Source organism: Erpetoichthys calabaricus, chromosome 8, assembly GCF_900747795.2.
Source record: "Erpetoichthys calabaricus chromosome 8, fErpCal1.3, whole genome shotgun sequence".
Taxonomy (NCBI): Eukaryota; Metazoa; Chordata; class Cladistia; order Polypteriformes; family Polypteridae; genus Erpetoichthys; species Erpetoichthys calabaricus.
Genome location: NC_041401.2, coordinates 11,701,133 through 11,723,171, shown reverse-complemented (window position 1 = coordinate 11,723,171; position 22,039 = coordinate 11,701,133). Strand labels below are relative to the sequence as shown.

At 39.7% G+C, this 22,039-nt stretch overlaps 1 protein-coding gene across 1 annotated transcript in view; it reads left to right on the top strand.

Moving 5' to 3' along the window:
- The window catches only part of agps (alkylglycerone phosphate synthase), a 204,820-nt gene that overhangs the window by 80,420 nt on the left and 102,361 nt on the right, over positions 1-22,039 (top strand). The window contains exons 7-8 of the mRNA XM_028806233.2: positions 3,423-3,502; positions 14,555-14,635. Of these exons, the coding sequence (XP_028662066.2) occupies positions 3,423-3,502; positions 14,555-14,635 (161 nt within the window). The remainder of the gene's footprint in view (positions 1-3,422; positions 3,503-14,554; positions 14,636-22,039) is intronic.

Below are 22,039 nucleotides of genomic sequence, written 5' to 3'. Positions count from 1 at the left end.
TAATAAAACTAAAATACAGTGGAACCTCGGTTTGCGAGTAACTTGGTTTACGAGTGTTTTGCAAGACGAGCAAAAATTTTTAATAAATTTTGACTTGATAAACGAGCGAGGTCTTGCAGTACGAGCAGTATGTATACTCTTTGTCTGCTGAGCGTCATGTGATCACAACTGAGCTGATGGTTCTTCTCTCTCTCGCTGTGGGATTGTGGGCAATCGTCTCCTATTCTCCGTCTGAGTCGGTGTGCCTCACTCATAGTAAACATCCGTACGAGCGTATACTGTTTACTGCAGCATCGTGACTGTGTGTGTGCGCACGTGCGGGCGCGTATGTATGTGTGTGCGCACGCGCTCGTGTGTGTGTGTGTGTGTGTGTGTGTGCTCGCGCGTGTGTGCTGTAACGTACGAGTCCCCGTCTTGCACACTAAAACACAAAGCTGAGTCTCAGTACTTCAGCAACACCAGCTTTATTCAGCTTGAAACAGACACAGCAGTCAGGCAGGGCCCTGTGCATTTATAATGTTCCTTGTTCCTTGTATCACCCATCGAAGGCAGGCGCTTATAGCATGTCCACAATCTTTTCGGATTCACTTTTACGGCGAACTGCTACAGCGCTGGGAGACTGCGATTGCTTTGGGACACTCTTCTGCATGTCGTCCCGTTGGGTGCAATCCCACAAGAGTTTAGAAACTCACTCACACCAGTCATGATTCTTTTCAAAGGTAAAGTGCAGGTTAATTTGTGTTATGTATTTTTACTTTATATTTTGTATTAATCATTTTTATATGAATAGTTTTGGGTTGTGAAACAAATCATCTGAGTTTCCATTATTTCTTATGGGGAAATTCACTTTGATATACGAGTGCTTTGGACTGCGAGCACGTTTCCGGAACGAATTATGCTCGCAAACCGAGGTTTCACTGTATTATTTTACTGACTATATAAATGCAAATCATAGACACCCATCTAAGGCATTTTAACAGGTAATTTTAACAAATTTTTGCAGAGTTGTAGTCATTAAGTTTGACTCTCCCATCATGAGTGAAAATAGAGAACACCCTGGGCAACATACTCTTGAGGGTCTCCAGTGTTTACATCTATGTCAAACAAGTTTTGTTGCCTGTCTTTCTTGCATTGAGCTTGCCCAGTGAAAACCCCAGTATCTTTTTCTTTTTTCAGCTGGCTTTCCATGAACCCCATCTGAATTTGCATTAGAGGTAGTGGTTAGCACACTAGGTGTCTCGCACATAAATTGTTTAGGGTCAAGGATATGGCTGGAAAAGCAGAGTTAAGAGCTGTTGGGTTAAGGAACTTGGAAGTCATACTTTTTTTTATTGCAAGAACGTACAGTATATATGGAGTGAGTGACCAAACATGTTTTTGAATGCTGGGGTTAGTTGATCTGCATAAGTTTTGAAGATGTGGATAAGCATGTGTGCCAGGCAGCTGGGGTACCTACCCAGCCGGGATGCCTGGACGGTCCACGAGAGGGACAATACCTTCCCTGGGCCACGAGAGGGCAGCTGCCCTGGTGTGCTTGGGGGCCACTGGAACAGAGCTGGGAAGCTCATCCCTATGGGAGGACGTGGGCACCGCCAGGGGGCAACCAGGCGGTTATGGAACCCTGGATGGCAGCACTTCCGCCACACCAGGAAGTGCTGCCGGAAGAAATCTCAAGGGCACCTGGAGTGCTTCCTGGTGCTCACCTGACACTTCCGCCACACCAGGAAGTGTCATCGAACGGAGCACCTGGAGCCCATCCGGGTTATTATAAAAGGGGCCGCCTCCCTCCAGTAGACGAGCTGGAGTTGGGAGGAAGGAGACAGAGCGTGTGAGGAGGGGAGTGGAGGTCAGAGAAAGAGAAAGTTGTTGCTACTGTTTGTTAAATAAACGTGTGTGTTTTTGGACATCCTGGTGTCTGTCTGTCTGTGTCTGGAGGGCTGTCTTTCCACACATGTTACTTTAAAGTTTCTTAGCTTTATAAAAAACCTGCATGTGTGATATTCTCTGCCCCTTAAACTTTCTAGTTTGCCAGGGTTCCTTAGAGAAGGCACCTCATTTTGATCTTATCCTGATCCTTATCCTTTTAGTGGTTGTGATTTCACATGCTCATTCCTTTACAGCTATTAATGTTTCCCAGAATTATATTTCTGGTTTTTCAAGGTCAGATGTGTATTTTGTTTTGTTTGTTGCACAATTCTCACCCACTTGAATTAAACACAGCAGTACGGTTTTTAAATCTGGCATATGGTATGGACCATATGTTAATCTTGTCCTTAATTTAGTTTATTAAAATAAAAACAAAAAAAAAACTTTTTAATACACCAGATTTTAAATAAATAGAAGATTGGCTCATTTCATTTGTTGTTGAACATCTTTTAGCATGGCATGTTCTGCTCTGAAAAATATGGATTTGATTGGCCAATATAGCTTATGGTTGTTATTTAAGCCATTCTATAAATCCAGGAAATAGTTTGAATAGTTGTGTCATTACAAGTGTAGTCCTTTTGTACTGATGGCTTGGAATGTTAACAGGCATAGGCAGACTAGAATAACTGTTGTATTTGTCAGGTTGTTGTGAGAGATTACAAGAAGAATCATAAGCAGCTGCCAGAGTACTTCATTCATAACCGCCTTACATAATTCTGGACAAATGCTGGCAGATAAACTTGTATGCCCTGAAGTATTCATACTAAAAGAAATAAAAGGATGAAAGGTTACATGCATTAAAAAAAACAAATCATTTAAATGTCACACAAGCAGTGGGACAGAGTTCAGCATATGGTATTACTGCATTACAAATGTTAATTTTACACCAATGGAGTGAAAAGAGGGCTTTTGGGAGAGGCAGAATTTACAATGTTAGGTGGGATTTCTAATTATTCGTACTCGGAACTTGATGTTTCTGCTGTGGTACTTGTATGGCATGTTTTTTTTAAAAAAATCAAAACATCGAGAAAAGCGCTATATACATGTAATGAATTATTATTATATTATTATTAGGTCATGTCTCACCTTTCATAAGCAGGGATATAATCTTCACAATGCATTACATGCTTTCTCTCATGACAGATGTGTGAATTTTGAGTTGATGTGTTTGATTTATTTCTCATGTTCTCACACAGAGTTCCCAGAGTATAACACACTCTCTGTGTGGATAACTGTTCACTTTAGTCTTGTATTGAGATATTTCATATGGTGTTACGCTCAGAATTCTTGCATAACCCTAGTTTCTAGAATTTTTTTCAGACATTTCTAGTGTTAAAAGGCTTGAAAGATACTAAGCTTTCTAGAGGCTTGATAGTTTATATGACAGACACAAACATTCTGCAGTAATAGTTTGTCTTCCTGACTTTGTTTACATTTGGCTGAGGACTTTATATTGCAAAGCAAATAAGACTAGTATTTTATTTTTACACTTACAGGAGGAACTAGTGTTTCTAGTGCTTTAGAGTGCCCACCTGATGAAAAGCGGAGCATTGTCTCTTTAGACACTTCTCAAATGGTAAGTAGATATAATTATTAAAAGATGCAGTTAAGAAATAATTTGTATCTTCAGATTAAAAACCTGAACTGTCAATTTACCTTTTATTCAGAGCCTTTACTTTGCATAATGAATATTTTTGCTTTTCATAGATTATTAAGAACTGTAAACTGTCTCATTATCATGGGCATCGCTCTAATAGCAAGTTGGTCTGTCATTGCTCGTTGAATTGTCTAGGTTCAGCAAAGTAACATGAAGATAAGATCGTGTCAATTTCAATGTATCACTTGGTGTTGCAAATCAGCCCTGGATTTTGGCTCCAAAGTGTGTATTCTTTGTTGTGCCTTAGATCTTTCAGATAGATAGATAGTGCTGGATATGGCCGGCTGTTCATCCCGGCCAATACCCCCAGGCCGCCAGATGGAGCCCTCCCTGCAGCATGGAGGTGCCCTGAATGCCAGCAGGGAATTATGGACATTGGAGTTTTCCTTCACAGCCCTGCTGAATATCATGGGGGCTGCCAGAGGACACTGCAGGGAGGCATAAGGACTTGTATGTTCCCTATAACCTGGAAGTATGTTTTAGTCACAGCGACAGAGGGAATGACGTATTTCCGGGATGAAGAAGAGGAGTTTTCACCTGACCCGGAAGTGCTGGGAAGTCACATGGACTGAGGGATCAGAAGCACTTCCGGGTCATGGACTATAAAAGGATTGTGGGAGATCCCAGCAGTGAGCCGAGTTGGGAGGAAGGGTGACTGGGCTGCTAGGAGTGGAGGATTGATTGATTATTGTGTTTATTGAATTATTATTGGAGTATTGTGGAGTGGAGGGTGCTTTGTGCGCATAGTTAACATTTAGACTTTTATCTGGTGTCTGACATGGTGTCTGAGGGTTCAAGGGGACGACAGTGCCCCCTATTTGTCACAATAGATCTTTCTTTCTTTCTTTCTTTCTTTCTTTCTTTCTTTCTTTCTTTCTTTCTTTCTTTCTTTCTTTCTTTCTTTCTTTCTTTCTTTCTTTCTTTCTTTCTTTCTTTCTTTCTTTCTTTCTTTCTTTCTTTCTTTCTTTCTTTCTTTCTTTCTTAATCCCCAAGGGGAAATTCACATACTCCAGCAGCAGCATACTGATAAAAAAACAATATTAAATTAAAGAGTGATAAAAATGCAGGTATAACAGACAGTAACTTTGTATAATGTTAACATTTAAACCCGCGATCCCCCGGTGGAATTGAAAAGTTGCGTAGTGTGGGGGAGGAGCGATCTCCTCAGTCTGTCAGTGGAGCAGTGATAGCAGTTCCATGGAGAAGTGGTGACTCTGAGGAGTGCAAACTGAGGCTGAATTCAGTTCCTTGTTTATGTAATGACTTTTCTTGTCTTAGTGTCTTGGAGTGTTTTTCTGCTGGAAACACCCATCTGTGTTTGGGTACACTACTGTGATGAAGGAAAGCAGCTGATCTAGCAATGATGTTAAGATGTCCTGTGACATCCACATATTGTTTAATTACCAGGTGCCTTTTTTGGTGTTGACAATCAACATTTATACAGAATTAATACAGAAAAGTAGAAGTAAGAAAACTGTTGTAAAGTAAAATGCAAATGTTTTTCAACTTGCATCTGAGGAGCTAATACATGTTACAAAAATGTACCCTTTACTTACTTACGCGTTACTTTATGCCACCACCACCGGCATGATTTCTTAATACCTAATAGGGATGTGCCTTATACTGGTACTGAAAAGTACCGAAAAACCTAGTTTTCAAAACAGTATGGTACCAGCATTTCTTTATTTTCAATACCGGAAGTAAATGGTTGTTTTCATTTGCGGAGTGTGGCAGACCAAGGAGACAGGTGTGTTTGCACGTTGGGCAATTTAAGCAGCTATGAGATGGGGGAGTTTTCCGTTACTTGCTTCAGAACTATTGTGGTACTGGTACTGAGGTCTGAATGCTGGTATTAATGCCGAAGTCAAAATTTTTGTACCTATTGTGGATGCTAGAGGTGCTTTTGCCCCATGAAACCCCACATACACACGTCCAGGACACACATTTAAAAGCACCAAGAAGAATTCTTTAATTATTTCTTCAAATAATGTGCACAAAACACCGCACACTCCACAATTCACAAATCAATAATACAATAAACACAATCCTCCTCTCCACCCAGCAGCTCTGTCACTCTACCACCCAACTCCGGCTCTCCTTGCTGGGTTTCCCAAAGTCCTTTAAATAATCCATGACCTGGAAGTGTTTCTTCTCCGGGTCAACTGCCCCATCCTCATTCCTCAAATAGCCCGGGAGTACTGCGGGCTTCCATCCTCGTGACTTTGAAGTACTTCCGGGTTGTAGTAATAATGTAAATCCCCAGGTTCTTTGTGAGCTCCCCCTGTCGGCACCTACGGCCCCCAACATGGCTGAGGAAATGGACTCCATGTCCCAGGATGCTCTGAGGGAATCCGGGGAACCGTTTCCGTCCAGGAGAGCTGACACCTAGCGTCCCAGGGGAGGCAGTATCCAGAAAAGCCTGCCTTTCTCCATTCTTCTTGCTTTGGGATGTCACGACTGGATTGAACAGCCGGCCGTCTATCACACTATCCAACCCTTACTTTATTAATAATAATTTTTAAGGTGCTCTGTGTAAGAGAGGACAGAGCCGACTATACTTCCTTAGAAGACTGGCATCCTTCAACATATGCAATAAGATGCTGCAGATGTTCTATCAGATGGTTGTGGCGAGTGCCCTCTTCTACGCAGTAGTGTGCTGGGGAGGCAGCATAAAGAAGAAGGACGCCTCACGCCTGGACAAACTGGTGAGGAAGGCAGGCTCTATTGTAGGCATGGAGCTAGACAGTTTGACATCCGTGGCAGAGCGATGGGCACTGAGCAGGCTCCTGTCAATCATGGAGAATCCACAGCATCCACTAAACAGTGTCATCTTCAGACAGAGGAGCAGCTTCAATGACAGACTGCTGTCACCATCCTGCTCCACTGACAGACTCAGGAGATCGTTCCTCCCCCAAACTATGCGACTCTTCAATTCCACCCAGGGGGGTAAACGTTAACATTATTCAAAGTTATTGTCTGGTTTTATCTACATTTTTATTACTCTTTAATTTAATATTGTTTTTTTGTATCAGTATGCTGCTGCTAGAGTATGTGAATTTCCCTTTGGGATTAATAAAGTATCTATCTATCTATCTATCTATCTATCTATCTATCTATCTATCTATCTATCTATCTATCTATCTATCTATCTATCTATCTATCTATCTATCTATCTATCTATCTTATATAGTGCCTTTCCTATCTATCTATCTATCTTATATAGTGCCTTTCCTATCTATCTATCTATCTTATATAGTGCCTTTCCTATCTATCTATCTATCTATCTATCTTATATAGTGCCTTTCCTATCTATCTATCTATCTTATATAGTGCCTTTCCTATCTATCTATCTATCTATCTATCTTATATAGTGCCTTTCCTATCTATCTATCTATCTATCTTATATAGTGCCTTTCCTATCTATCTATCTATCTATCTTATATAGTGCCTTATCTATCTATCTATCTATCTATCTATCTATCTATCTATCTATCTATCTATCTATCTATCTATCTATCTATCTATCTATCTATCTATCTATCTATCTATCTATCTATCTATCTATCTATCTATCTATCAATAACCATTGATTCATGACGTTTAATATATGCTGGTTCTCCAGTCAGGGGGAACTGGGATTCATCAAACCTGAAAATATTTTTGTAATCTTCTGTTGTCAAATTTTGGTGTTGCTTAATCTATTAGATTATACCTTTTTGTTTTCCACTCACAGGAGTTGATTTCAGTTGCATCACTGACTTCTTTTGTATCATAAAATGTTATTTGTTCAGAGTTTTCTTCTAGTGATTGTATTTATTCTGTCTCATAGCTTTGTATGTTTATTTAGTGTTTCATATGAATATTTTTGTATCCAATGTTTTATGTGCCCTGTTGTTCATTATAAAATATCTGTGAAGTGCTTTCAGCATGGCAAGGCCGCTATTACTGTTGGATCTCTACTAAAATTTTGACTTTGGTATTGATACCAGCTTTCTGACCTCAGTACTGGTACGAAAACATTTCCAAAAGCAAATAACAGATACCTGCAAACCCCCACCTTTGTTACGCCAGCCTCCCTGGGGCACTGCACAATTCCTTAGATCCCTGGCACAACTCCTCATTACGCCTCACGACACACAGCTTCCCTCTTGATAGCATGAAGTGTGTGTTTAAGCAATACGGTTTTGTCCCCTGCGTAGTCTCAATTGCATCAAGGCCAAAGGTTTCAGGAAGCCTCCACCATATCTAAGCTTGTTTTCCCCTGTCTACTCTTCTGAGTGTTGATGGGGGAATGGGATCAAGTGGAAAGCTTACATTTACTTATGGTACTAAAAATCCGTAAATGCTGGTACTGTATCATTTAAATTTTTTTTTTTTTAACTTTTCCAGTACCGGCATACTGTGCAACCTTAGGCAATATATATAAATAAAATGTTTTATTAGGAGACCCGGGTTTGCTTCCCGGGTCCTCCCTGCATGGAGTTTGCATGTTCTCCCTGAGTCTGTGTGGGTTTCCTCTGGGTACTCCGGTTTCCTCCTTCCTACAGTCCAAAGACATGCAGGTTAGGTGCATTGGTGATTCTAAATTTCCCTAGTGTGTGCTTGGTGTGTGGGTGTGCGCGCCCTGCGGTGGGCTGGTGCCCTGCCCGGGATTTGTTTCCTGCCTTGTGCCCTGTGTTGCCTGGGATTGGCTCCAGCAGAACCCCTGTGACCCTGTAGTTAGGACATAGCGGGTTGGATAATGAATGGATGGATGGATGGATTATTGATAAGGCTTTTTCTGCATCATATTTGTACTTGACTGTTAGTTGAATGAGTTTGTGTCTTTATCCCATTTAGTCAACTGTCTGTTTTTGACTGCAGGACTGTCACTGACTGGAGGATATTTTCATAGCTTATTCTCTATCTGCTTTAAATACCATTGTCTACACACATGATGTTGTAACTGATTGTGTAGTCACTTAACCTGGGAAGAGCAGCTGAATCTTATAAAGCATCTCTTCAATGTGTATACTTCTAAGGTCTTTTTGCTGTAGTTTTTTTTTTTTTTTTTTTTAGCATTGAACACTAATGTAGATGACCCTTTTTGTCCTAATAAGTAACTTTTGTCTATACTAAAATGATTTTTCTAATGGCAAAGATAAACAAGTGTTCCAATTTGCTCTATTGTTTTCACAGTTTTCCTTCTTTAGATTAGATGCATGTGCTTTGGAAACCTCTTTACAATGTAATATATTCTAATTACAGGAGTTAGCAGAATGGACACTTACAGTGCATCTGGAAAGTATTCACAGCGCATCACTTTTTCCACATTTTGTTATGTTACAGCCTTATTCCGAAATGGATTAAATTCATTTTTTCCCTCAGAATTCTACACACAACACACCATAATGACAATGTGAAAAAAGTTTACTTGAGGTTTTTGCAAATATATTAAAAATAAAAAAACTGAGAAATCACATGTACATAAGTATTCACAGCCTTTGTTCAATACTTTGTCGATGCACCTTTGGCAGCAATTCCAGCCTCAAGTCTTGTTGAATATGATGCCACAAGCTTGGCACACCTATCCTTGGCCAGTTTCGCCCATTCCTCTTTGCAGCACCTCTCAAGCTCCATTAGGTTGGATGGGAAGCATCGGTGCACAGCCATTTTAAGATCTCTCCAGAGATGTTCAATCAGATTTAAGTCCGGGCTCTGGCTGGGCCACTCAAGGACATTCACAGAGTTGTCCTGAAGCCACTCCTTTGATATCTTGGCTGTGTGCTTAGAGTCGTTGTCCTGCTGAAAGATGAACCGTTGCCCCAGTCTGAGGTCAAGAGCGCTCTGGAGCAGGTTTTCATCCAGGATGTCTCTGTACATTGCTGCAGTCATCTTTCCCTTTATCCTGACTAGTCTCCCAGTCCCTGCCGCTGAAAAACATCCCCACAGCATGATGCTGCCACCACTATGCTTCACTGTAGGGATGGTATTGGCCTGGTGATGAGCGGTGCCTGGTTTCCTCCAAACGTGACGCCTGGCATTCACACCAAAGAGTTCAATCTTTGTCTCATCAGACAAGAGAATTTTCTTTTTCATGGTCTGAGAGTCCTTCAGGTGCCTTTTGGCAAACTCCAGGCGGGCTGCCATGTGCCTTTTACTAAGGAGTGGCTTCCATCTGGCCACTCTACCATACAGGCCTGATTGGTGGATTGCTGCACAGATGGTTGTCCTTCTGGAAGGTTCTCCTCTCTCCACAAAGAACCTCTGGAGCTCTGACAGTGTGACCATCGGGTTCTTGGTCACCTCCCTGACTAAGGCCCTTCTCCCCCGATCGCTCAGTTTAGGTGGCCGGCCAGCTCTAGGAAGAGTCCTGGTGGTTTTGAACTTCTTCCACTTACGGATGATGGAGGCCACTATGTTCATTGGGACCTTCAAAGCAGCAGAAATTTTTCTGTAACCTTCCCCAGATTTCTGCCTCGAGACAATCCTGTCTCGGAGGTCTACAGAAAATTTCTTTGACTTCATGCTCTGTTTGTGCTCTGACATGAACTGTCAACTGTGGGACCTTGTATAGACAGGTGTACGCCTTTCCAAATCATGTCCAGTAAACTGAATTTACCACAGGTGGACTCCAATTAAGCTGCAGAAACATCTCAAAGATGATCAGGGGAAACAGGATGCACCTGAGCTCAATTTTGAGCTTCATGGCCAAGGCTGTGAATACTTATGTACATGTGCTTTCTCAATTTTCTTATTTTTAATAAATTTGCAAAAATCTCAAGTAAACTTTTTTCACATTGTCATTATGGGGTGTTGTGTGTAGAATTCTGAGGAAAAAAAATAAATTTAATCCATTTTGGAATAAGGCTGTAACATAACAAAATGTGGAAAAAGTGATGCGCTGGGAATACTTTCCGGATGCACTGTAGATGTCAAGCTCATCTGTTTGCTCCAGTGTATTAATTTATGTGAATCATAACATTTGAACAAATGAAAGAAACTTATCTACTTATCATCTGTTCTGTATAGTAAATACATATAATATTTTTTTAACGTCAGCTGTAAATGTACAGAGTGTTCAACAGAGAGCACAATTAATAGATTTCCAACTACTGTAATGAATGTGCATCTTCTTACTTTACTGTAATGACTTATTTAAGGTGATTTCTTTTGTGTGCTTAAAATTTCATCATTTGCTTTAGTCCTGCTAAAGCACGTGATAGGCTTTCATTTTGAGGCAGAAAGGGGTCTTGTCAGAGAATACCATACATGTAAATTGTAAAATGGCTTGTCACAACAATTACGTTGAAGCTATTCATTTATGGTGATCATATTGCAGACTTTGTAAAGACTTTTTATTTTTATCCTATATCTTTTTCCTCAATCACATGCTTCCTCTAGCCACACTAAAGAACATATTCCATACTGTACATAATTAAGGAGGGTTCAAAAGAATACAAGCCTGTACTTTATCATGTGTGCCTCTGCACGAAACACTGGCTGAGTGAATTTAATTGTCAGTTTAGTGTTGTGCAGAACTTGAGAAATCTGTATGAAGTGCTTTACAGAACACAAATGAAGGTTAAGGTAATTAAAACGCAAGCTAGATCACATTTTGGCACGATGAGCTAGCTAGAACGTGACAGTGAATAGATAATGGTACCAGATGAAAAAATTGCTGGGTGAAAAGGTATATTGTGAGGTGCCATATGGTGAAACTAAAGCCAGGCAATTTTGATGTCCCAAAGTTTTGTGCCCCAACCCCTTATTGTAACTAGAGCTGAAAAAGTAAGAAACTAACTTTTGTAATGTCATGCACAATACTTGCCTGCTTAGCGTAATACATCCAACAACTAATCGAGTAGCTGCCACAACGGTAAAGTAGCTTTACCACCTTTACAGGAGCCACCTGTGTCTTTACAACAGCTTCTTACACAGCAAACATCAGAAGTTAAAAATTATCATGAACACATTCGAGAATACAACTGTTCTGTAGCATTTGCTTCCATGGGTGCACAAATAACTCAACCTCCTGGCCACAGACCATACTGTTTTAAAATACACGGGCAAACTTATCACCAAATGTCTTCACTACATGCTAACACTTCTACCTCTCCAGGATTTGGACAGTTGTATGTTTTTGACACAGAGCAAGCTATTGAAGTACGATTACAAAATAAAGCAAACTCTGTATGCAGCGAAAATTTACTTCTCCAGCTAGATTCCATGCTTAGAACCATCAACCCCTTCGCTAAATCATACAAACACATGCATGAAACCACTTAGTCCAATCCAACAGCATCTGTACGAACGGTTTTCAAGGAAAACCCTGGGCAGGATTTACGACGATACAATGCCTCGACATGTCACACCGATGCTGCAGCAATTTTCGTCGGAGAAGATGGCGAACAGCCTTCCGAAAGGGACATTTGCATCTATCCCATAGGCAACTCCTGTAAACAGATTTCCACGCTCAATATGAATTGCGATCCTATGGTTTACCCACTTTTATTCCCTTACGGAGACATTGGCTGGCACAAAGATTTACATGTTCCCGATAAAAGAACCACCAAGCAAATAAGGCTTACTCAATGCCAGTTTTACACGTACAGATTAGCAATGAGAAATACATTTAGTATTTTGCACTCCAGCAGCAAACTATTCCAACAGTACGTTGTAGATGCGTATGTTAAAACAGAGGGCGCGCGTCTCAACTATCTCAGATTACATCAACAAGATCTGCGCGTGGAACAATACAAAGGACTATCAGATGCACTGCAAGCAAACACTGAAAATAATGTACGTATAGGCAAAATGATCATATTACCATCCACATTTCCAGGAAGTCCAAGATACATGCAACAAAACTGTCAGGATGCCATGGCCATAGTACGTAAATTCGGAAAGCCTGATTTATTTATCACTTTCACATGTAATCCTGCTTGGCTGGAAATTCTACATGCACACGGCGTCTTTCAAGAAGTATTTATTTCTTCTTGATTTCTGAATTCCTTTCTCACCGTTTTCCGTTCCTATTCTTACACCGCCATATGCTACGGTGGGCATCGGCTAGTACTTTTATAGATTGTTTAATATGCCTACAGAATTGTTTACAGACTATATGTTGTCAAATGTTGTGAGTCTACATCTTTGTCTTGTAAATTAGTTACCAAATACATGTACTTTCATTTATGTTTATATTACAGCTGCAAGCATTTTATAAATATACATATACTGTATATATATAAATATACATATATATATATAAAAAATATATACATATTGTAAGAGAATGGCGCTATATGGGCGCCTGACCCGACACGGAGGCACATGTAAAATAAATAAACTTTTATTTTCCTTCACCTGTGGGCACGTCTTCCCCATAATCCCCACAGGCACAACACGGTCCCAAGTGTACAAACACCAAATTAAACACACCAAGCATTCTTTTCCTTCCTCCACCACTCCTCTCAGGCAACCTCGTCGCTGGCTCCTTTTATTGGGTACCTGGAAGTGCTCCAGGTGCTTGATTGGCAATATCCGGCTGCACTTCCGGGTGAGGCGAAACCAGTGCCCAAAAGGGGCCTGCAGCTCCTGCTTCAGCACCCCCTCCTGGTGCATGTGGAACCCAACAGAGCTGCACAGAACTCCAACCCCCATGAAGCCCTGCGGGAATCCGAGGTACCGCTGCTACCCAGGGGGGTTGCCATCTAGCATCCCAGGGGAGATGCTGGGTTTCCCACCCTTGTCCCCCTGGTATATATGATGCAGGGGCCCCGGCCATCTATCACAATATATACTGTGTGTGTGTGTATATATATATATATATATATATATATATATAGATATATATATATATATATATATATATATATATATATATATATATATATAGATATATATAAATAATATAAAACTAGGCTGTTAATCTGTTCTCATTCCAAATAAACAATGTTATTTCAACTTTGTAATTGTTTTACTACTTTGGCTTTTACTGATTGAAATAAACTATACTAATTGAAATTCTTAACAGATAGATTAATGTTAATATTTATGGCATCTGAATCCTTTTTGTTAGTTCATAGTCATGTGTGTGCATGATAAAAAATGTATATTCTTGTGACTTTCTACTAATGTAGAATGGCCTCAGTAAGTCAAGTTAGTGGTGAGTCTAAAATTTCTCTCTAATCTCTCTGTCGCCAAATCATTGTCTCGAGTACTGCCATTGCTGACCTTTCCATAACAATATACTTAAGGTCATCTGGATCAGATGTTTTAGAAGAGAACATGAAAGTAGCCATATGACAACAAGGGGAAAGTTTATTACTGTAGGCAAGTGATTGATTAAAGATGTTGGAAGTGTTCAAGCTGTGTGGGTTTTCTCTTTTAACAGCATAAAGAGTAAACTCAGACCAGAAATGGGGCAATATTTTATATTTTGTAATTGAATGTGCCATTTCATATTTGACGAGAAGGTCCTCAGAGATGTATCCAGTAACACATTGTGGCTATGTAAATGCATACGAGACAGTTAAACACATTCAAGCAATTAAAAACTTTTTAAGGAATTCAATACAATGTATGGTAGTATGAAAGTAAAGCATACCATTATATGTAAATTGTTAAAATAGATATCCATGAAATTGTGCCAGTTTGTCATATGTATAATAAATGTTGTTTATTTTCACCATGGAAATGTCATGAAATGTAGGATTTGAATGGCACATGGGGAATTCTCCACAACCCTTAGATTTTTTTTTGTGGTTAAATAGGCTTTCCTTACTTTTCTACACTGTTCCAAAAACTTTTAAATAGCTTCCTTTTCTTCATTCAGTTGTAAGTTGTGCTGCTCTCTTGCATCTTGTGCTTGCCATGGTATGCTCCACCTATGTGCAACTACTTGGAAATGAATCCTATTTTCATAAATCTTACAATGGAGATGGTTATCGTTTTATTCAAAAATCTAATTTGTAACTTGTCTCCTAACAGAATCGAATATTATGGATTGATGAGAAAAACCTCACTGCACATGTTGAAGCTGGAATTATTGGTCAAGACCTTGAAAGACTTGTAAGTAATTTTCATCATTTTATTTTTAAAATGTTTTATTACACAAGTATCTATAAGGAAACTTGTAAATTACTTGGATCCTTTATCTGGTTTTAATATCAGGGCTTAACAAAAGATACTATATGACTTTTAAAAAGATGGCACAGTGGTACCTTGCAGTAAGGAGATCTTGGGTTCATGTCTTGAGTCCTCCCTGTGTGGAGGGTGCTTTGAGTAGTGAGAAAAGCGCTATATAAATTTAAAGAATTATTATTACTATTCTGTACGTACTTAACATCAAAATGTTTTAGAAATAAACATTTCATTCTCAAACCTGCTTAAGGGTCAGGGATGTGGGGAACTGGATGGAGCCTGGGTGCAAGTCTGAAGACAACCCATCATATGGTTGATGCCAGTCTATCATAAGAACCTATCATTCAATTTAATATAGGTCAATTCAGTCTAAACTACACATCTTTAGGGATGTGGGAAGAAAACCCATGTAGACACGAGGATCAAATTCCACATAATGTCCAGGGGCCTCATGTATAAACGGTGCGTACGCACAAAAATGTTGCGTCGCGATGTATAAAACCTAAACTTGGCGTAAAGCCAAACACATTTCCACGGTAACTCATACCCTGGCGTACGCAAGTTTTCCGCTCTGTTTTGCAGACTGGCGGTACCCAGCATCAAAGCAGTGCTACTGTTCCAGTGTGATTTCCCTTTCTTTTTTAGATCCACATCCCTGATGTGGCTTTATAAATACAGTACACTGAAATTAACTGCATATTGTTTATTAGTTTAATGCATCTGATTGTAATTAACCTGTAACAATATAATGATCCACAAAATGGTCAAACTATTCTAAATACAATAGCTGTTGTAGCGTTGTTCCTCTCACTGCACCGTCTTCTCCTCCTTTCAGCTACTCCCGTTAGGGGTTGCCACAGTGGATCATCTTTATATCTTTATGTAATCTTGATTACATATTGATGTAATCTTGCCTGAAGAAGGGGCCTGAGTTGCCTCAAAAGCTTGCATATTGTAATCTTTTTAGTTAGCCAATAAAAGGTGTCATTTTGCTTGGCTTTTCTCTACATTCATAATGGCTAACACGGTACAACACCTTAGTACTTCAGGCTTTCTGTAGATTTATCTATGCTATAAGTCATAAGTGGTGTATTTTAAGGTTTGATTAATTTAACTTGGAGCTGGAAGATATGGATAAAAGTAATATCCAGATATTTTAGTGATCATTATGGCTAGCTTTTCAGAATTTTCCATGATTTATTGAAGATGATATTTTTATTTTGGTTTAATCAAAGTATTGTTCAAGCAGCAAAAACTTCATTTATACTTCTGAAAGCTTGGTTTTGTAAATAATAATAATAATAATAATAAAATCTGTGTGGACACATCCAGCTTCTTTATTAAATTGAACATTATGTCTTTACTCTTTGTCGTGAGTTGCAAATGATTTGTTTAGTTCTTTTTGTGATGACACTGGGAATTGCAGCTATTTCCCAAGAGCAATGAATTCCTGATAAAAACAGAATGTAAGCCTGTGTTGATTAAGTCCCTGCCAAATGTATGCACCACCTGCCACTACTACTGATCAGATGGTTTAATGAGCTCTCTGGATCAGAGAGCTGTCCTGGTCAGCAGTGGTGTCAAGAGGCGCCATCCTTAGCTGAACTTATTTTTGACCAAACAAGCACCTCTTTTTGCCTCAAACCCCAACCCCCACATGCGCTCGTCTCCAGTTGATTTTTGCTGCCAGATCTTGGGTCTTGTGTTCAGAATGAGTGTTTTTTTTACGTAATAAATAAATTGGGCAGATTTTTGTAGCTTTTTTTTTCCATTTTACCTAACACAGTAAATCAATTATACAGTGAGATGGCACACAGAATGTTTGATTACTGAATGGTCAGAGAGCAGAGATTGAAAGCTCTGCAGTGGTTTTGGTCAGGGGAAAAAAAACTGAGACAAGTAAGGAGTTGATTTTGAAGGTCTTGGAGGTGGTTTAGTGGAATTTGTTTCACATGTTTATGTACCAGAGGGGCACTGATTGAAAGTCAGGTGCAGAACAGATGGCTCTCTTGAACTAATTCAGAAAAATGGAAAACAAGACCCAGTTTGATACACAAGCTCGTGTGTTCTGCATCTTAAATAGGTAATCCCACAACTTATAAAACCGCAGTTCCATCTGCCAGATGGTTTAGAAATATTAGTTCATTTTTCCTCAAAAATATTACAAAATGAGGGTGACTTACTAAAGTAAAAAATAATTGGACTTGGAGCACTATACAAATCACATTGGTTTATAGTATAATATTTTTTAATCACTTATGTTTATTGGTATATTTTACACAGTATTTTTCTTTTGAAGTCATTATTATTAATTTTTTGAGTTTTTGAAACAACAAGGGATAGATATTAAAGAAGGTTTGATTTTGGGTTGGACACCTTTTTGAAATGTCTTTGTGTAAAATCATTTTACTGCTGTTTTTCAGGTTGAACTTCATTTTCCTATAATCTCAAACAAGACAAATGGTTTTAATAGGACATTCAAACATCTTGGAATATATCATCCACTTCTTTAGAAATTTGGAGCATATTAGTAGTCTGGTTGTATTGCATTGTGTATTATAATTGTACAGTTGGAATATAATCACTTGCATTTAGCTAGCTAGTAATAGGTAAGATAGGTTATTATTATGCTCTTATATATGGAAAAAAATGATAGCATGTCATCAGGTAGCTCTGTCAGTTTTGTGCCTAATATTATTTAGTAATGCTTCTGTTTATAGCTGCATTCCCTTTGCACTTTTGGACCCTCAGGTCTTGTGCATTTAAATGCCACATACATCCATCCAGCCATTATCCAACCCGCTATATCCCAACTACAGGGTTACGGTGGTCTGCTGGAGCCAATCCCAGCCAACACAGGGTGCAAGGCAGGAAACAAAACCTGGGCAGGGTGCCAGCCCACCGCAGGGTGCGTACACACACACACACCAAGCACACACTAGGGACAATCTAGAATCGCCAATGCACCTTACCTGCATGTGTTTGGACTGTGGGAGGAAACTGGAGTACCCGGAGGAAACCCACACAGACACGGGGAGAATATGCAAACTCCATGCAGGGAGGACCCGGGAAGCGAACCCGGGTCCCCTAACTGCGAGGCAGCAGCGCTTCCCACTGCACCACCATGCCGCCCATGCCACATACAGTATTCCCTAAATGTCATATCACTTAGTTGCCTAGATGAAGGACCAGCACATTTATTTAATGAGGTTTTAAAGTGGAATGGATTTCATATTAAATTCATATAGCTATAAGAATATATGTTCACGTCTTTAAAAACATACACTATGTCTAAAGTCTTGCTTTGTTCCCAGAATATATATTGAATCTTTAATAAACAAGAGGCTTAATAGTACAGTACACCCTCGAAATTCGCGGGGGTTACGTTCCTAGAAAAACCTGTGAAAACCTGTGAATTATGAATGTGGTTAAAAAATGCCTATTTTTATAGTTTAAACCCTAAATATGCCCCCAAAATACTTCAATTTCATTTCAACCTCAACTTAATACATTACCTAAAAAAAGAATGTTAAGGTAAACCCGTATACTGTACAGTACTGTACTGATATGTCACCCGCAGTGCTAGAATGTAAAATTCCGATGTTACCGCTATATGTACTGTAATTCATGCAAGCACGTTTTCATTGCCAGAAGCCTTAGAAGGTGCAGGGCATTTTGACGGCATCTTGGGGCTTTAACCCTTAAACTGCCACATACTTGGGGGTTAATGCATCCCTGGACGCCAGATACTTTTTAGTTGCACTTTTTAAGTAAACGTCACAATTCACAAAGAAAAAGTGAAATTTTAAAGGAACGCATTTTTTTCATGCAAAGAGCATCACAATTACTGCAGCACTGATCATTTTACACACTGGTAATGAACTGTAAAAACTATTTAAAAAACTACTGGAACAATATGTACAAAGTGCATCTGACGCCATTGATGAAATTCAGTAAATCACCAAGCCAACTGCTCTTGAACAGGCTGCACACAATCACACACAGGCCAACGCTGATGCTGGCAGGCTAGTCTAGTGCAGCGGCTCGATCCCAGAGACAGTGAGGCTGCAGTGCTATAGGGGCCGGCAGTGGTCATGAGCTGGCTGCTCAACAAATGTACGGCACTGACTGATCACCTCCAGAGCACTGGTAAATTGCACAGGGAACCGACAATAGCCGGTTGCGGCGTTCAGTGAATGTATGTTGCCGAATATACTCGGCTCCTGTGTGCTGGCAAATGGCACTAGGAAACGACTATAGCCGGTTGCGGCGGTTTAAGGATTAAGAAGAACAAAACAGAAAACACGAGAACACTTAGTTGGAGATGCGTCACAGGGCAGCAGTCAATCAGCAGCAAGGAGAAATGGATAATGTAGCGGTCCGGTGCCGCAAAGATTCACACCGTCAAGAAGACGGTGATTTATTTATTTTTATGGTGGAGATTCCAGGGACGCACCCAGCCTTGGCCTGACCCGCATGCACTCAGAAACAGAGACAAAAACAAAGCAAACTGGTAATCAAACAGCAAATAAAGAATGTAATGAAAACAATGATACCACCCCTGTTCCCCTTACAGCAATTATACATTAAATACAACAAAGCACCAACAACACACACAGTAAAGTCCATGAAAAACGGCAACGAATGAAATGTAATGTAATGATGAAAATAGATAGTCCAGAGATCCGCACGTTGAATGGGAATGTAAAGTTAGTCCTACCGGTAGTTCCTGAAATGGTGAAGACGGGTGGACGGTTCAGACGCATTCCTTTCTTTAAAGAATGGCCATCAATCCACTTACAGTCTTGATATACACAGGCAGACGGCAGACAATCCAGACCCCAACCACGAAACAATCCAGGACAAAATGAATAAGTACAGGTAACCCAACAGAAGGCAGGCAGAGAGACTGGAACTTGAAACACAAATTACAAAATTTTTTTTTTTTTTTTGGTCACTGGCCCCTTTTTTAAAAGCTGCGCTGACGTCCTTTGACCCCAAGAGCCCCTGCACCCTCAGCAGAAGACCAATTGGAGCCACTGCAGGGACTGCTGGGAGTTACAGTTTCAAATTCCAGTAGAGTACGTTCTCGGATTGGCTACTTTCACCATCCCAAGCCACGTTTTCCTCTGTGTTTGCTTCCTGTTCTCTCTACAGTGCAGTATTGCCACAAAAAAAGCAATAAAAAATTGCGGAGGATATTTGCGGTTTCCGCTAACAATTATTAGTTAGGGTCTAAGAAAAAACCTGCGAACGACTGAGGCTACGAACCCTGAACCGCGTCTTCGCAGGGGTCTACTGTAATGGAAGAATCCTTTTACACATGAAAAATATGTTGAGGCTTGTTAAAAGCTACTAAAAAAAACTTGGCAGGTTTACCTGGAATATTTTAATTTTGATTTGGCTTCAGTAACCTGGAAAAGTATTGGAATTTTATAATTGAGTATGTGTAAAATGTAGTGCTAAAGCATTACTGAAGACAGTAGTAGAAGCTGAGGTTCTCTATTTTTCATACACAGTGTCTAAGGACAAAAAAGAACAAAATAAGTAAAAAAAAGAAAAAAAAAAAGTACAATGTATTATAAATAAAAAAGTCAAAATATACATTTTTGTAAAATTGTTATGAAAAAATCTGATTTTTGTCAAAGAATCATACTTTACTCATTGCAGATTAATTTTAACTAAAAAATCAGAAAACATTATTTGTAGCATAGCTTATTACAAACTGGGAAAGCTAACAGTATCAGAAAACCAACTTTAACGCACAGCGCTCCCGACACAGTCTATGATGGAAGTAATAGCCTTTGAAATGGATAGGATTATAGTGTTCATGCTTATAATCTGGACCAGAATCTTTCATTTCTCAAAGGTAGTACAGATCCAAAGCCTTGTGGAAATGGTAGCCATGGACCTGGCTCAAGTAGTATTTTAAATGTCCTATTCAGCTGCAACCCAGCATGCCCTGCAAACTCCTATAACTTTTCATCTTTTTGATATGGAGTCTTTCCCTTCTTTATGACCATAGTGTGTTCCTGAAAAACTTCATGTAAGGTGAACTTTTGTTACTGAAAATCATATTCACTGTTAATTTCAATGAAGAAAAATGTACGTATTCCTGAATCAAGCTATTGACACCCAGCTTACCCAAAATAACTCTAGATTACAATAAAATTAAGACAGTCACTTCGATAGTTAATAGTAATTAATAGACAGTCTAAAGAGGCATGTTCCCTTTATTAAAGATGCAATAAGATGTTGTTTATGGGCTCTCATTAAGCTTATTTGTGGCTATCATATTACACAACAAAAAAACGGACATATTGTAGTGAAGCATACTGTAGGATCAAGATTATTTGGAGGAAAATAGGACCCCTCTTAAGAATTTTATGAAAAGAGTTATAGTGCTGTTTCTCTGTTAATAGATCACTCAATAGTTGTCTGTACTACTCATTCTGAACCCAAGGCACTTGACTACCCCAACGAAATTAAAGTCAAAATCCTGACTTTTGATGCATGCAAATTGTATACACACATGTGTGTCCAGTATATGATTTCACATGATTGTGACAGAATTTCTGAAACATGTCTCGGTATGAATAGAGGCTAGTAAATTTGCATATTGATGACATTTATTTACAATTGACTGATTCAGCATATGTTCACAGTAAATTTTTTCCGTAACAGGCAGTTGAGGTATTGTATGAGGAAGTCGGGAGTGGCAGAGAAGTACGTAAGAGTTGTAAAGGATATGCTCAAGGGAAGTGTGACAGTAGTGAGGTTTGCAGTAGGAGTAATGGATGCATTCAAGGTGGAGGTGGGATTACACCAGGGATTGGCTCTGAGCCCTTCCTTATTTGCAATGGTGATGGACAGGTTGACAGACGAGATTAGACAGGAGTTACCGTGGACTGTGATGTTTGCTGATGACATTGTGATCTGTAGTGATAGTAGGGAGCAGGTTGAGGAGACCTTGGAGAGGTGGACATCTGCTCTTCAGATGAGAGGAATGAAGGTCAGTAGGACCACCAAGACAGAATACATGTGTGTAAATGAGAGGGAGGTCAGTGGAATGGTGAGGATGCAGGGAGTAGAATTGGTGAAGGTGGATAAGTTTAAATACTTGGGATCAACAGTACAGAGTAATGGGGACTGTGGAAGAGAGGTGAAGAAGAGAGTGCAGGCAGGGTGGAGTGGGTAGAGAAGAGTGTCCGGAGTGATTTGTGACAGGCAGATATCAGCAAGAGTGAAAGGGAAGGTCTGCAGGACGGTATTGAGACTATCTATGTTATATGGGTTGGAGACGGTGGCACTGACCAGAAAGCAGGAGACAGA